General features: G+C 38.2%; 1 protein-coding gene across 3 annotated transcripts in view; it reads right to left on the reverse strand.

The window, feature by feature from the left end:
* Positions 1-486: 486 nt before the first annotated feature.
* The window catches only part of USP14 (ubiquitin specific peptidase 14), a 32,754-nt gene continuing 20,400 nt past the window's right edge, over positions 487-12,840 (reverse strand). For 2 of the 3 annotated variants that reach the window (XM_005309501.5, XM_042854809.2), the window contains exons 11-16: positions 10,189-10,254; positions 9,753-9,845; positions 5,325-5,453; positions 3,426-3,486; positions 1,360-1,467; positions 487-1,178 (exon numbers count right to left, since the gene is read on the reverse strand). In XM_005309501.5, the coding sequence (XP_005309558.1) occupies positions 1,027-1,178; positions 1,360-1,467; positions 3,426-3,486; positions 5,325-5,453; positions 9,753-9,845; positions 10,189-10,254 (609 nt within the window). In that variant the 3' untranslated portion in view covers positions 487-1,026. Of the gene's footprint in view, positions 1,179-1,359; positions 1,468-3,425; positions 3,487-4,077; positions 4,248-5,324; positions 5,454-9,752; positions 9,846-10,188; positions 10,255-12,840 lie in introns of those variants that run through there. The other variant, XM_042854810.2, reaches the window with a different exon arrangement.

Raw genomic sequence — 12,840 nt, forward strand, 5'->3', positions numbered from 1 at the left:
AAGTGGTGTGCCGAGTCTTCATTTATTCACTCTAATTTAAGGTTTTGCATGCCAGTAACATTGTTTTTAGAAAGTCTCTTTCTATAAAAGGCTGTAACATATAACTAAACTATTGTATGTAAAGTAAATAAGGTTTTTAAAATGTTTAATTAAATTAAAATACTCACACCCAGGCAGTGTGAGTGCAACTGAAAATGAGCTTGTGTGCCACAGGTTGCCTACCCTTGCACTAGAACCTATGAAGTAACTAAGCCCAACAGTTACTTTTGAGATACTGCTCAACTAGTTACAGATCCAGCTTTTAAAAACTAAATTGTTAAAGAACCAATAGCATTTACCTGTCTGTGCTAACAGTACTGCTAGTGGACAGTGACATGATTCACTTGTAGTTTAGTTCTGGTTTAAGAGGCAGCGTAAGTGCCTGCTCTAAGCACAGATGGCATGTCACATTTCAAGACCAAGAAAGGATAATTTTAAAAAGCATCATTGTTGTTGATCACCATTTATTTTAAAGACATGAAATGCCAGCAACAGAACATACTGAGTCAGCAGGTCAGACTGGACAAATACTTGATTGTAGCCATGTTTCTGTGGGTTACGGGCAGCAGCACTGAGTTACACAAGGAAATAATTTCCCTTCCATGTCAGACAAGGCAAAGGATGGAGAGCTATTGAACAAGTGGTATAAACCATGCAAGAGTAACAAATGATGCAAGAATAGGTGTGTAATAAATATTTGGTTGAAGTTGGAGGAGAAAGAGGGAGGCTCATTTTAGTTAGATTTAAAAAAGTTATCCTTAGGTAAATAAGTGTCCTCCTACCACTGCGTGAGCAGCAGTACAGTCCAGCAATGATTTTTTGTAAGTGTTTGGTACATGGATCAGTTTCAAATAGATTAATTTCCCGCTTCATATGAGGAGAAAGGGCTTGAACAAATTGTCTCCAATGCTAAAGCTCCAGGGATAAAGAAATGATCAGTGATCAACATTTATTTCACACCTAGGCAGGAACCACTAAAACTGTAGACTAGTGTTCAGCTTCATCTTCAATTACTTCAACTCTGCGAGGTCCATAGAGTAGAACATAAGCTATATGCCAGTCTCCACCCCCAGATAACCTCAAAATATCTTCAGGTGTAACAATGCTGACTTTGTCATCATCAAACTTAATCCATTCATCTACAAAAAACAAAAAGATATATTATTTACATGTTTATAATTCAAGTAAGAATTATTTCTAGTATCCCTTAGGAGGAAAGGGCAATACTGAGGCCCTGTTTAAAAACACTTTGTTTAAATGAAAAACTTAAATGCACTGGTTAACTTGTACGTTAGTTAATAGCATTGAAAAGGATATTACCTTGTTTCCTTTTTACCCAAGATACATAATGACCAGAGGAACTAGATCTTCCCTGATGTGTTAGCACTGCCTGCAGCTCGTAAAAACCACAGTTGTTGGAGCCAATATCTGGAGAAAAAAATTGCACCATATTGATTACACATAGTAAATGGACTTTACATGCAAGACACAGAGCCTAATGAGTAACAAATCTGCACTCAGTTTAAGCTTGCCTTGCCAGAATCACCTTTAGACTACAATACTTATGGCTAAGGATACGACTGTCACAGAATTCATGGATTCTGTGACTTTCCAGGACCTTTGACTTCTGGGGCAGGGCTGCCGGAGCAGCTGCAAGCCCTGCCAGCACTCTGTCCCCCTCAGGGTATTTTTAGTAAATGTCAGGGACAGGTTGTGGGCTTCTGTGAATTTTTGTTTATTGCCTTCCACCTGTCCCTGACATTTACTAAAAATTTTAACCTGGCTTAGTGCAGATAATACATTTTTCCACTTAAATAGAACTGTTTGAAGCAACCAAGGTCAGCTTTTTCCTTGTACCAAGGGTTAGATTTTGCTGGCTTGACACTGGTTGTCAAATGCATCAAAACCCAAATGCAGAGTAATGAACAGTTCTCTACTGCAGGTTACAGCATAGTTCTACAGTCAATATGAAATAGAACATTTCAGGTAAATAAAGATCAACAGCTGTTTTTGCAGATTTAATAACTTTAGCATTCATGCTGTTCAACTTGAAAGGAACCCCAATGACGTCACTACCATTCACATGTAGTAATTTATCACCACACTAAATGCATCATTTAAGTCAACTTTTCCCAGGGTTATTTTTTTTAGAAAAGGGGAAATGATTTCGTAATCTGAATTAGGATAGAAGAAATCCTGCTGAGTCCAGTGAGCTACCTTTGAGTATGCTGAACTTAAAAGCAGATCTCATTTTCCTGCCAACATTAGTTTTGGAAACAATTCTCTTTTTTCATGGTAACTTAATATGCTATGGAAAACTTATTTTGAAGTTCCTACACCTATTCTTATTGTGAATTTGGACAGAAACATGGACAAATTTTCTTATTGCATGGTTATTTACTGAAAGTATGTAGATGACATGTGCCATCGCTCATTGTGTGTGAAGACTGCTTTAAAATCGGCAGCTCAGTACTGGCAGTATCTCCCTAGGTGGTGATTTCTTAGAATCAAATGAAAGGGTACAATGCTTAGGTGGTTTTTTGTTTGTTTTTGTTTTTTTTAAATGGAGCTTAAAATTACACTCATTGAGGTTTTACGTTTCAATCTGCATCTTAAATACATCTGAAAAGGGGAGCAGTTTTCCTTTGCAGTCTATCATTGTAAACACAGAAGTGTGGAAAAACCTGGATGAACACAGATGGATAGCAGCATCTGAAATGGGAGAATACAAGCAACTGAACTGGATGAGAGCTCACACTACCCCATGTCTTTTGTCCTTCAGAAGTTCTGCACTATGGTCCCTTTGGAAACAATCTGTGCTCATCTGTTCAATGGAACATCATTTGGATGCTCTACCACCAATATACCCACTCCCTGGCTGCCCCTGTCCATTCAGTGTCAAACCACCACCACAGAGTGGGAATTGAACTTGCATTGCTACACCTGCTGCCTAAGTGGACTTTTCATTACTTGCATCCAAAGCCTGGATTCTACAAGAGAAATGAGTTGAGTGTACTAATTACAAAACCCAAAACATGGTAATTACAAAGTAAGTATTTCTATTTAAATTAAGTTCTGACTTTGGACTTCAACTTTTAACTCCCAGCCAGGAGACATGGAAAGCAACTATATATCAATGCAAGTGCCTCTCAGTGCACAGCATGTAATCTGCTTGTCCCGTGAATGAGTGATGAAGTGTCTTAAATAGATAGCAAACATGCCTCAACTTGCCATTAATCTTTCCATTCTATTACACTGCACCAGGGTTTCTGATAATTCATTTTCAAAGTCATGAAAAATAAAGTTCTCTGCTGGGGAGATTTTCCCCCTTGCTTAATTAGGATACAAGTTTTAAATTGATATTAAACTTCTCAAAATTCACTTACCATCAGGAAAGGAAAATGGTTCATATTTAACTTCTTTCTGTGCACCATCACCTTTACTAGACTGGAAAACAATTTTTGATGATTAATTTTAAAATGCTTTACTATATCTGTATCAAATGTATGGCCTACATCTTTCAAGAGAGATTGTTTGCCTTGATTTTTTTGGTTGCTTAACATGAAACACCTTAATGGAACTTGATTTCCAAAATATGCTCAATAGCCACATTCTGAAAATGACCCCACCAAGATCTCAAGGTTGGCACCCGAAAATCACCCAACAGGGACAATATAAGCAGCAGAAAATGTGAAAATGGACTGGAGTGCCAACAAGATTCTGCAATAGAAAGTTTTCAGCTCTTGCTAGGGTCACTCTGAAAGCAGGGGAGAGGCTAGAAAGGAAAATAAAAAGATGGGAGACAAACTAAATAGTTATCAATTCTGTTCACAATAAACACCTCTTCTCCCCCATCTAAAGGGGAAAAAAAAATCCTCCTCCAAAGACTGAAATGAAAGCTGATGGGGCATGGGAGATGAACAGTCCAACTGTGGCAATATCTATACAATGGTATAGCTTAACGTACAACTTAACATCTTTTTTTAAAGAAGAACCTAGATCAGTGTAGTATACAGGATACAACAAAATTGCTTATAGAAATATCCTGTGCTGTAACAAAAATCAAAGCACGTAAATAAATAACTAGCCGTTTTAAAAAACATACTATTGAGCTAATAAGACCACATCTACTCCTGCTCTTCAATTCAATATCAATCACAGCCACTTGGCATCCCTTTAGGATATAGAGCTGAGAGAGCAGCTTCATTCTATTGAGATTTAAATGATCTGCCAGTAAGCAGCAGTATTTGGGCATATCACAGTTTACATATTTATAGAAAATACTTATGCATAGCAAAAAATACTTCATTCTATATGACTGGTCTCCAGCTGCCAAAAAAGGATCAACTGCACCGTATTTTCTCTACTAAAATTAAAGCACAAACAACATATTTGTCTGGTAAGAGTGATTTAACTTATATTTCTTAGAAGCTGATTTTTCAGGAAATAGCAACAAACAAGTTGCTGCCATGTAAGAACTAGTATACAGCACTTTTTTCCATTCAAACAACTATGCTGACCGCTTTGTTACACTTAGACAATATTGTACATGTATGTATGTGAGACATTTCGCTCAGTTTTTCAATAGGTAATGAAAAATAATGTGCAATATTTAAGGGAATTGTTTTTCTGGCCTATCCTTGGATGAGACTTTTACGTCATGTGAGGTGAATTTTTTAAATCAGATTAGGCATGTATTTCCCCCCCACCTCCCCCAAAATACTGTTGAATATTCCAACTGAGTTTTGAAACACATTTACGCCAGGTTCTTGAAACAAAGCTGAAGTTTTGTAATCTGATCACTATTCCTGGGCACAGCCTATGCAAGTCCTTTTAAGTTAAAGTTGGTCTGACTGACAGTAAAGCACACTGGTATGACCAGGTCAACATTCTCTTACACAATAAGCAGCTTTCACAGCCCACAAATTGCAGTTTAAATTGCTTGAACATATCAATTTATGAAATTGAAAAAAAATCACTTTTTCATAGATTCAGTAAATCTAAAGCATCTACTATTCAGCTCACCAATTACAATTGTGCGTAGAAACTAAAATGGAGATTTTTCCATGAACAGTTTGTGGAATTAATCTATCAAATCCAATTTTTTTTTGGTAAATCATGAAAAAAATTCAAACTATGGCCCATTATGTCAGCATGCAGGTTTGTAAATTATGACTTGATACATATTAGCTTTAAGACATGCTACCCCACTTTCGTTGATTATATGAAACCAATTTAGCATACTACATAAATCAAAATGGCTAAGAAATAGTCATGTAACCTACATTCTTTGGCTGCTGATTAATTTTTTTGTCTTCTAAATCCTTGAATTTTGACCGAAATGGGACCATCTTTTCTTGAAGTTCTGATGTACATAACTCGTATACATCCAACATAAGAGGAAATTTGACATCCTAGGAACAAGTTACAAAAGAGTCAGGCTATTAGCTCAATTTAGAATTCCATATTAAAGAAGTGTTTTTCCATAGAAAGCCAATCCCCCCTGATAATTTAAATGCACTTAGCCATATTTCTGACAACCTTTTCTTGATTTATTCAAAAGTATAAAATAATTTAAGATGTCCACATAATAGATGTTATAAAAATGCACACAACTGTCCGATTACCTTTCTGCTGAAAAACTGACTAGAGTAACTCCCCGCTTAACGTAATTACATTCCTGAAAAATGTGACTTTAAGCGAAACAATTTCCCCATAAGAATTAATGTAAATGGGGGGTGGGGGGGGGATTAGATTCCAGGGAAATTTTTTTCACCAGACAGAAAACATATATACACAAACATACATACATACACACACACACACACACGTACAGTATAAGTTTTAAACAGTTTTATACTGTACACAGCAATGATGATTCTGAAGCTTGGTTGAGGTGGTGGAGTCAGAGGGTGGGATATTTCCCAGGGAATGCCTTACTGCTAAATGATGAACTAGCACTCGGCTGAGCTCATCAAAGGTTAACACATTGTTGTTAATGTAGCCTCACACTCTACAGGGCAGCACAAATGGAGGGAGGGGAGACAGCATGGCAGACAGAGGCACACACACAATGCAGGTGGAAAAGAGACAGAGAGAGCGAGAGAGAGAGAGAGAGAGAGATGCACACTGACCGCAGTCTAAGTACATTGCCTTTTTTAAGGCAGCTACCACCAGCAAGCTCCCTCCATCATGAGCCCTGTTGTGTCCTCCCCCTCTCTATGGGGATGGATAAGTGGGGGGCAGGAGCAGGGGGACACCCTGACATTAGCCCCACTCTTTCCCGTCCCGCACAGCAAGTGGGAGGCTCCTGAGAGCAGCTCCAAGGCAGCAGGCAAAAGCAGCACATGGTAGTGAGGGGAGGGACAGCTGAACTGCCGGCAACTGATAGCCTGCTGGGAGGCTGCCGCACAGGGAACTTAGGGGAGTGGGGAGCTGATAGGGGGGCTGCCGGTCCACCCTGGTTCTAAGCCCCCCACCAAGTAGCTACAACGGACTGCTCTTTCTGCAAGCAGTGGACAAAGCAGGGGGCTGCCAAACAACGTTAGAAGAGAGCACTGCGCAACTTGAAATGAGCATGTTCCCTAATTGAACAGCAATGTAATAACGAAATAATGTTAACTGGGATGATTAAGTGAGGAGTTTCTGTACAAATATTTATGTATGTCTGCATATGGGGTAGTGTTGGTGTGTGTTTCTGTAACAGGCCAATGCGGTGTAAGCTGCAACAAACTAAAACACAGTCAATACAAACATTTACATGTTAACAGTCCTTTCTCTATAGATACACTGAATAACTGACATCTCAGTGGGATTCAGTTATTTATATCTGAGCATAGAGTTTAGATTGCCTATCCACTTACTGATATGGATTTATAATTTCATTTTAAATACAACTAGTGAATGCTTTCTCAAAGTGTTCATACCTAGCACAGTTCTTTATTTTACTCTTTTACAGTACTATTAGCTGGCATAAGAAGGCCATACTAGGTCAAACCAAAGGTCCATCTAGTCCAGTATCATGTTTTCCGACAGCGGCCAATGCCAGGTGCCCCAAAGGGAATGAACAGAACAGGTAATTATCAAGTGATCCATCTCCTGTCGCCCATTCCCAGCTTCTGGCAAACAGAGAATAGGGACACCATCCCTGCCCATCCTGGCTAATAGCCATTGATGGACCTATCCTCCATGAACTTATCTAGTTCTTTTTTGAACCCTGTTATAGTCTTGGCCTTCACAACAGCTTCTGTCAAAGAGTTCCAGAGGTTGACTGTGTGTTGTGTGAAAAAAATATTTGCTTTTGTTTGTTTTAAACCTGCTGCCTATTAATTTCATTTCTGACCCCTAGTTCTTGTGTCATTTCACCTTCGTAGGAATAGATATTTATCTGCCAAGATCAATCCATTTTTAAGTGTGAAGAGTATGAAAACCACGCTCTTCAAGCTACACCTCTACCTCGATATAACGCTGTCCTCGGGAGCCAAAAAATCTTACCGTGTTATAGGTGAAACCGCGTTATATCGAACTTGCTTTGATCCACCGGAGCACTGCTTTACCGCGTTATATCGGGTCGCGTTACACCACGCTCCCTGAGCTGCATGATGCCAGTCAGCTAATAAGCCCGCTCCACTAAAAGGGAGAGCTTTCATTTGAGTATTCCTGGAAGCCTGTTGCAGGCATCTGATTTGCTGGGAGGGACACAAGGCAGTGAAGAGCCAGCCCAGGCAGAAAAGGGCCCCTTTATTCCATCCACTACCACATAATTGGCCATTGTCATTCTCAATGCTGTCAAGTTTGAAACTCAGTTTCTATCAATTCCATTTTCATTAAATCTTAGCTTTCCTTTGGGGCTGAAACTTTCCATACTTTGTTTCATATCCAGATATTTTTATTTTCCTTTTTCTGATTTGGAAAATGCTGAATCTCCCACATGAACCTTCAAGAAGGGAGACTGAGTTATTTGTGCTGAATTACAGAATTAAACACTACACGTGACTTGATGTTCATCAGAAATTGTCACTTCATTGGTTTTAAATACAGGCAAGTAAAATTTAAGCTATGAGGAGTTAAGAACTGGCTTTTGGCATGCTAACTACATTATTTTTATTATGTTTTCAGTTGCATAGTCGCTAATGGCATCTAATTGTATTAGGCACCAAATGCATGGTTATTTTTCAGTTGCTGAGCATAAAAATGTGTATTTGCAATCGAAACTAAAAAAAGATAGAAACTTAAAAAACGGGGCATAGAACTTGTCCTGAATTCTTGGGAAAATTATTTTGTAAATTTGTGTATGCTAAATTTTTCCTAATTGATTTATGCCCACTATAAAATTTCTACTTTTTAACTGTGTATTCAAAGTGGCCCAATGTAGCAGCATTAATCACTATTGTGCAATTTTGTAGTGGCACAGCTAGAGGATAAAAACATGCATAACCACCACAAGTAAACACACCTACATCCTAGCTACATATGCTGTGCAAACAAATACACCTCCACCCCAATATAACACGAATTTGGATATAACGCGGTAAAGCAGTGCTCCGGGGGGAGCGCGCAGGGCTGTGCACTCCGGCGGATCAAAGCAAGTTCAATATAATGCAGTTTCACCTAGAACGCGGTAAGATTTTCTGGCTCCCCAGGAAAGCGTTATATCGGGGTAGAGGTGTAACCCCATGTACACACCCCACTAACAAGCTACATATAAACTGGCACATCTGTGCTCTATAGCTATGCACACCTTCACATCTTCCCTCATTGCAGCAATCTCTCGACTCACCTCTAAACCGTCTCACTATGCAAAACAGAGTACTATATATAGGATCTGTTACATGCAAGCATTCAGATTTTTTCCCACCTCTCACAAAACCAATCTTTACTTTGTGCTAGAAGGAAGCGAGACTTTTTTGTTGTGCTGCTTTTCAGTGGGTTTCAGGAAAGGGAGAGTGGGCTGGCTTAGGATTTGTCAAAGCAGTACAGGATTATAGGTCTCTCTAAATAAGTAAAGCCCCAAGAGGCTTCTTGTACCTAAAGCTGCCTCTGCCCTCCTGCTCTCATTTCACACACATCCTTCTTCCATTCTACATGCACACATTTTCTTGGAGGCCCTGTCATATCATAAATGGGCCACACAAGCCTTTATTTTATATACTTTCCATTTTCTTTTTCATTCCTTTTCCTAAAAGCAAGTGGAGAGGCAGGTTCTTCCCTCTCTGACAGTCAGGAAGTAATCTAAGCAGCCCTGCTGCCTGAACACTACAAAATGAAGCAGTCAGTCAAAGATAACAGGCCCACTAAGTTTGGAAGTTCTCCCCTCAGAGTGTTGATTGGGGAGTGAGCTGAAAGCAAGACCCCTCACCCAGACAGGATAGTCACAAAGTAGCAAATGTGACATCCTCCTCTGAACTAATGGTGAAAGACAGGGTAAAAAATGCTTAATAGCATCAGGGCAATTTAACTTCAGGCCCATGCAGAAAAACAACATTTAATTTGACATTGTAGTTTTTGTGACAGTTTCAATATATTTCTTTATTCAAAGATACTGTATGCTTTTGGAATGAAGATGTTCTGTCTATAAGAGGAGTAATTTGAGAGCAAAAATACTTGCAGATAGTATTCTGTCTGAAGTGTTAATGAACTAGAACAAAATTCTGATCTCCAAGTTTATAAAAACTCTAAACATCAATATAATGTTGATGAAGGTTGCTACTGACCTTAAGAACTTTGGCATTCACTGATTCCTTCTCTTTGTAAAAAAATCGAACCATCTGAATAGTCAGGTAGGCAGGCAAACGACTAATCTTGGACTAAATAAGAAAATATTTAGATGGATCCATTATACTTCAGATTTTCAAAGAGAATTTAGACATTTAGCATTTTTGTCTTAGATTGTAGGCTCTTCTTGGAGGGACTGGGTCTTCCTATGTGTTTGTGCAACACCTAGCACAAAAGTGCCAAATCTTGATTGGAGCCTCTGGATTAAATAAAGTAATAAATTGCTCAGATTTTTACACTTCTTGGTTCTGGAAATCTGCAAAGGTTCAACACATTCTGTTCCAGTAACAACTTAGTGTTTTGAGCCAGAAAGTTCTTGTCAACATGATGAAGTTAATAAGATTACAAGAATAGTGATGACTGATTACTACTCACAGATTTGATGTACAAAGCGTTTCTTTGCAATGTTGGAGAAAGTTTTGTGATTTCGTCTTGAAGACGCTGTAAAAGAAATTAGCAATAGTATTAACACTGAACTAATGCACACCTATACAGCATAAAACCAAAGCAACTGCATGGAACATATACAATCTTAACCCTAGTCCTTATTCCACCCATCAAACTCTTCTACCTGGTTGCTACAGCTTGATATGTCATAAGAGTTTAGCATATGAGAGCTCTCTGCACAAGGACCATGTTTTTCTTCAGTGCCATAAACATTTGTGATGCTTAATTTAAAGATCCCATATAATTATCTCCTAACAGCAAGCTTTTTTTCCCCCACTAGAAAATTACATGCTATGTAACTGGTTGTGCAGTGAGAGATTTTGGATATAAGCAATTATAATAGTAACACTGTAAATGTTAGTTAAAATTAATATTTTATCAATGTAATTAAAAAAAGAGCATAGCCCTGAACTGAGTAACAGACTTATCTTAGAACACTGTTTGAATTATTTAGAAACACATTAGTAGAAAACAAATGTAAAATCCAAACAAAACCAAGTAACATGAAAACCAAAGACTAATTAGGGGGAGCTGATCAGACATTCAGATTAACAACCTGGTATCCATCCAGGTTCTTAAAGGTTTAGGAACCATGATTATTAAAAGAAATGTGACTAAGTATATCTTTTATAAAAAAGTTTATTAACACTTAAAAATAAGATCAAGAAAATATATCACCAAAGCTAAGCTATTACTAATAGTAAACTACAGAATAAAGCAATAAACTATTAAATCAAGATAAAAATCAATACATTAGTCTCAATATTGGACTGGGGTTAAAATCATAGTTAAATAATCAAATATCAAAAACAGTCAATACTTATACATTTTACAGAGGATTCTAAGGAGATTCCTGATTGTTTGGTAAAATTGATTAGTTGGGATTTGTAACCAAAGTCAATCAGATTTATAACTTGGAGCTGATTAATACTGAAACAAAACCATCTAATGTCTAGAGCGCAACCTCAGAGCTAATTATAAATCTACCTTCTTAGAATTCAGTTCTTGTGTGGTAGCTACCTTTCTTTCCCCCATCCGAATTATTATCAAGGGAGTCTGTTAATGTGTATTATAAAACACAAGTTTCACCACTCTTATTTACCAGAAATTACAGATGGAAATTTCAAGCCTTTCACGACTTTTAAACACACTTTAGAGAATAGTTTTATTTGACAGTATTTAGAGTTGTTTGGACCAAAGGAACTCTCCTTCTGGTGCCTTCCTCATGCAGACTTTATGCATGCACATTTCTACACCCTAAAAATAAAAAGGCTAAAATAGACTGGGATGTCTCCAGACAATGAAAACAAAAAAGAAAAATATGATACCTAAGGTAATGGGTTTTTTGCAAGTTCTTCAGTTCAGTCTTCAGGCTCAGAGCAGGGGCTGGAATTGCAGTCCAGAAGCCAGACAGTAATGTTCTGCTGGCACAGCACTTCTTGCTCATGGATCTCCTCCAGGTGCAGACTAAGACTAGTAAAAAGCTAGAGTGGCCTGGTTGTTATCATCATGACTTTCTCTCCCCAAGTTTTAAGTTTGGGGAATTCTGGAAGGTCAGTCTTCCCTCAGGCGGCTTGTCCCAAAAAGAGAAGATTCTCAGCCTTACCCTTGATTTTTCTTGTTGGAGAAATTTACTTACTCTACTTCTATTTAGATGAAACCCATGTAATTTAAAAAAAAAAAATTATATAAGGTTTCTCATCCCATATACACTATTTCTCTCACAAATAAGAGTGAACTCTTGTGGAATAATTTATAAAATGTAAATAACTCTCAAAGTACTATTATTTTATACAAATACTACACCTGGTGGTAATCTGGGCCGTGCATATAATATTGCATGTTAGGCATAAATTCACAGGAAAGCCCCGCAATTTTTGCAGGAGGGTAGCATTAGTTTTTAATAATTCACTTCTAAATGTTCTTCTGCTTTATGCTGCTGTAAATTTGTTTGCCTCAGAATTTATTGCTGACAGTACGCTAACCATTCTAGCAGTTGCCATTGGATGAGTGAAGTAGAAGAAAAAAAATCTGCTGAGGAAGCAGGTGGAGTTAACAGGTACTCCTTCCATTTATGTTTGTCAGCTTAGCATTCCCTTACACCATTGTGTAGGAAGGGTTCTCAGATTTGGCATTCTGCTGGTCGGCCTATCAGTATGCTTCTGCTCCAGCTTGGTCTGCCAGCTGTTTCACCAACAGCCAAAGCAGCATCTTTCTGTAGGTGGTGGCAAATTCAACAATGGCTGACTTGATAAACATATCTGCAATTACGAATGGTACTACCTACATGTTTCTCTCAGTAGTACAAAGCATTTGGCCTTATTCCTGGAAAGACATGCTCCAAGCGTTTAGGTCATTTGCTTTTTTGGTCTCAGTTCAAATGAGAATATTTATCCAAACCCTATGATAGTTTGACAATTCAGCATGATTAAGGCTACAATTTAACCATGGGTATTTTTAGTAAAAGTCATGGACAAGAAAAAAAATCACGGCCCGTGACTTATACCATAAATACCCCTGACTGAACGGGGGGAGGAGGGGATCCCAGGGGGCCTGCTGCTGCTCAGGTTGTTGCTGGGG

Source organism: Chrysemys picta, chromosome 2, assembly GCF_011386835.1.
Source record: "Chrysemys picta bellii isolate R12L10 chromosome 2, ASM1138683v2, whole genome shotgun sequence".
Taxonomy (NCBI): Eukaryota; Metazoa; Chordata; order Testudines; family Emydidae; genus Chrysemys; species Chrysemys picta.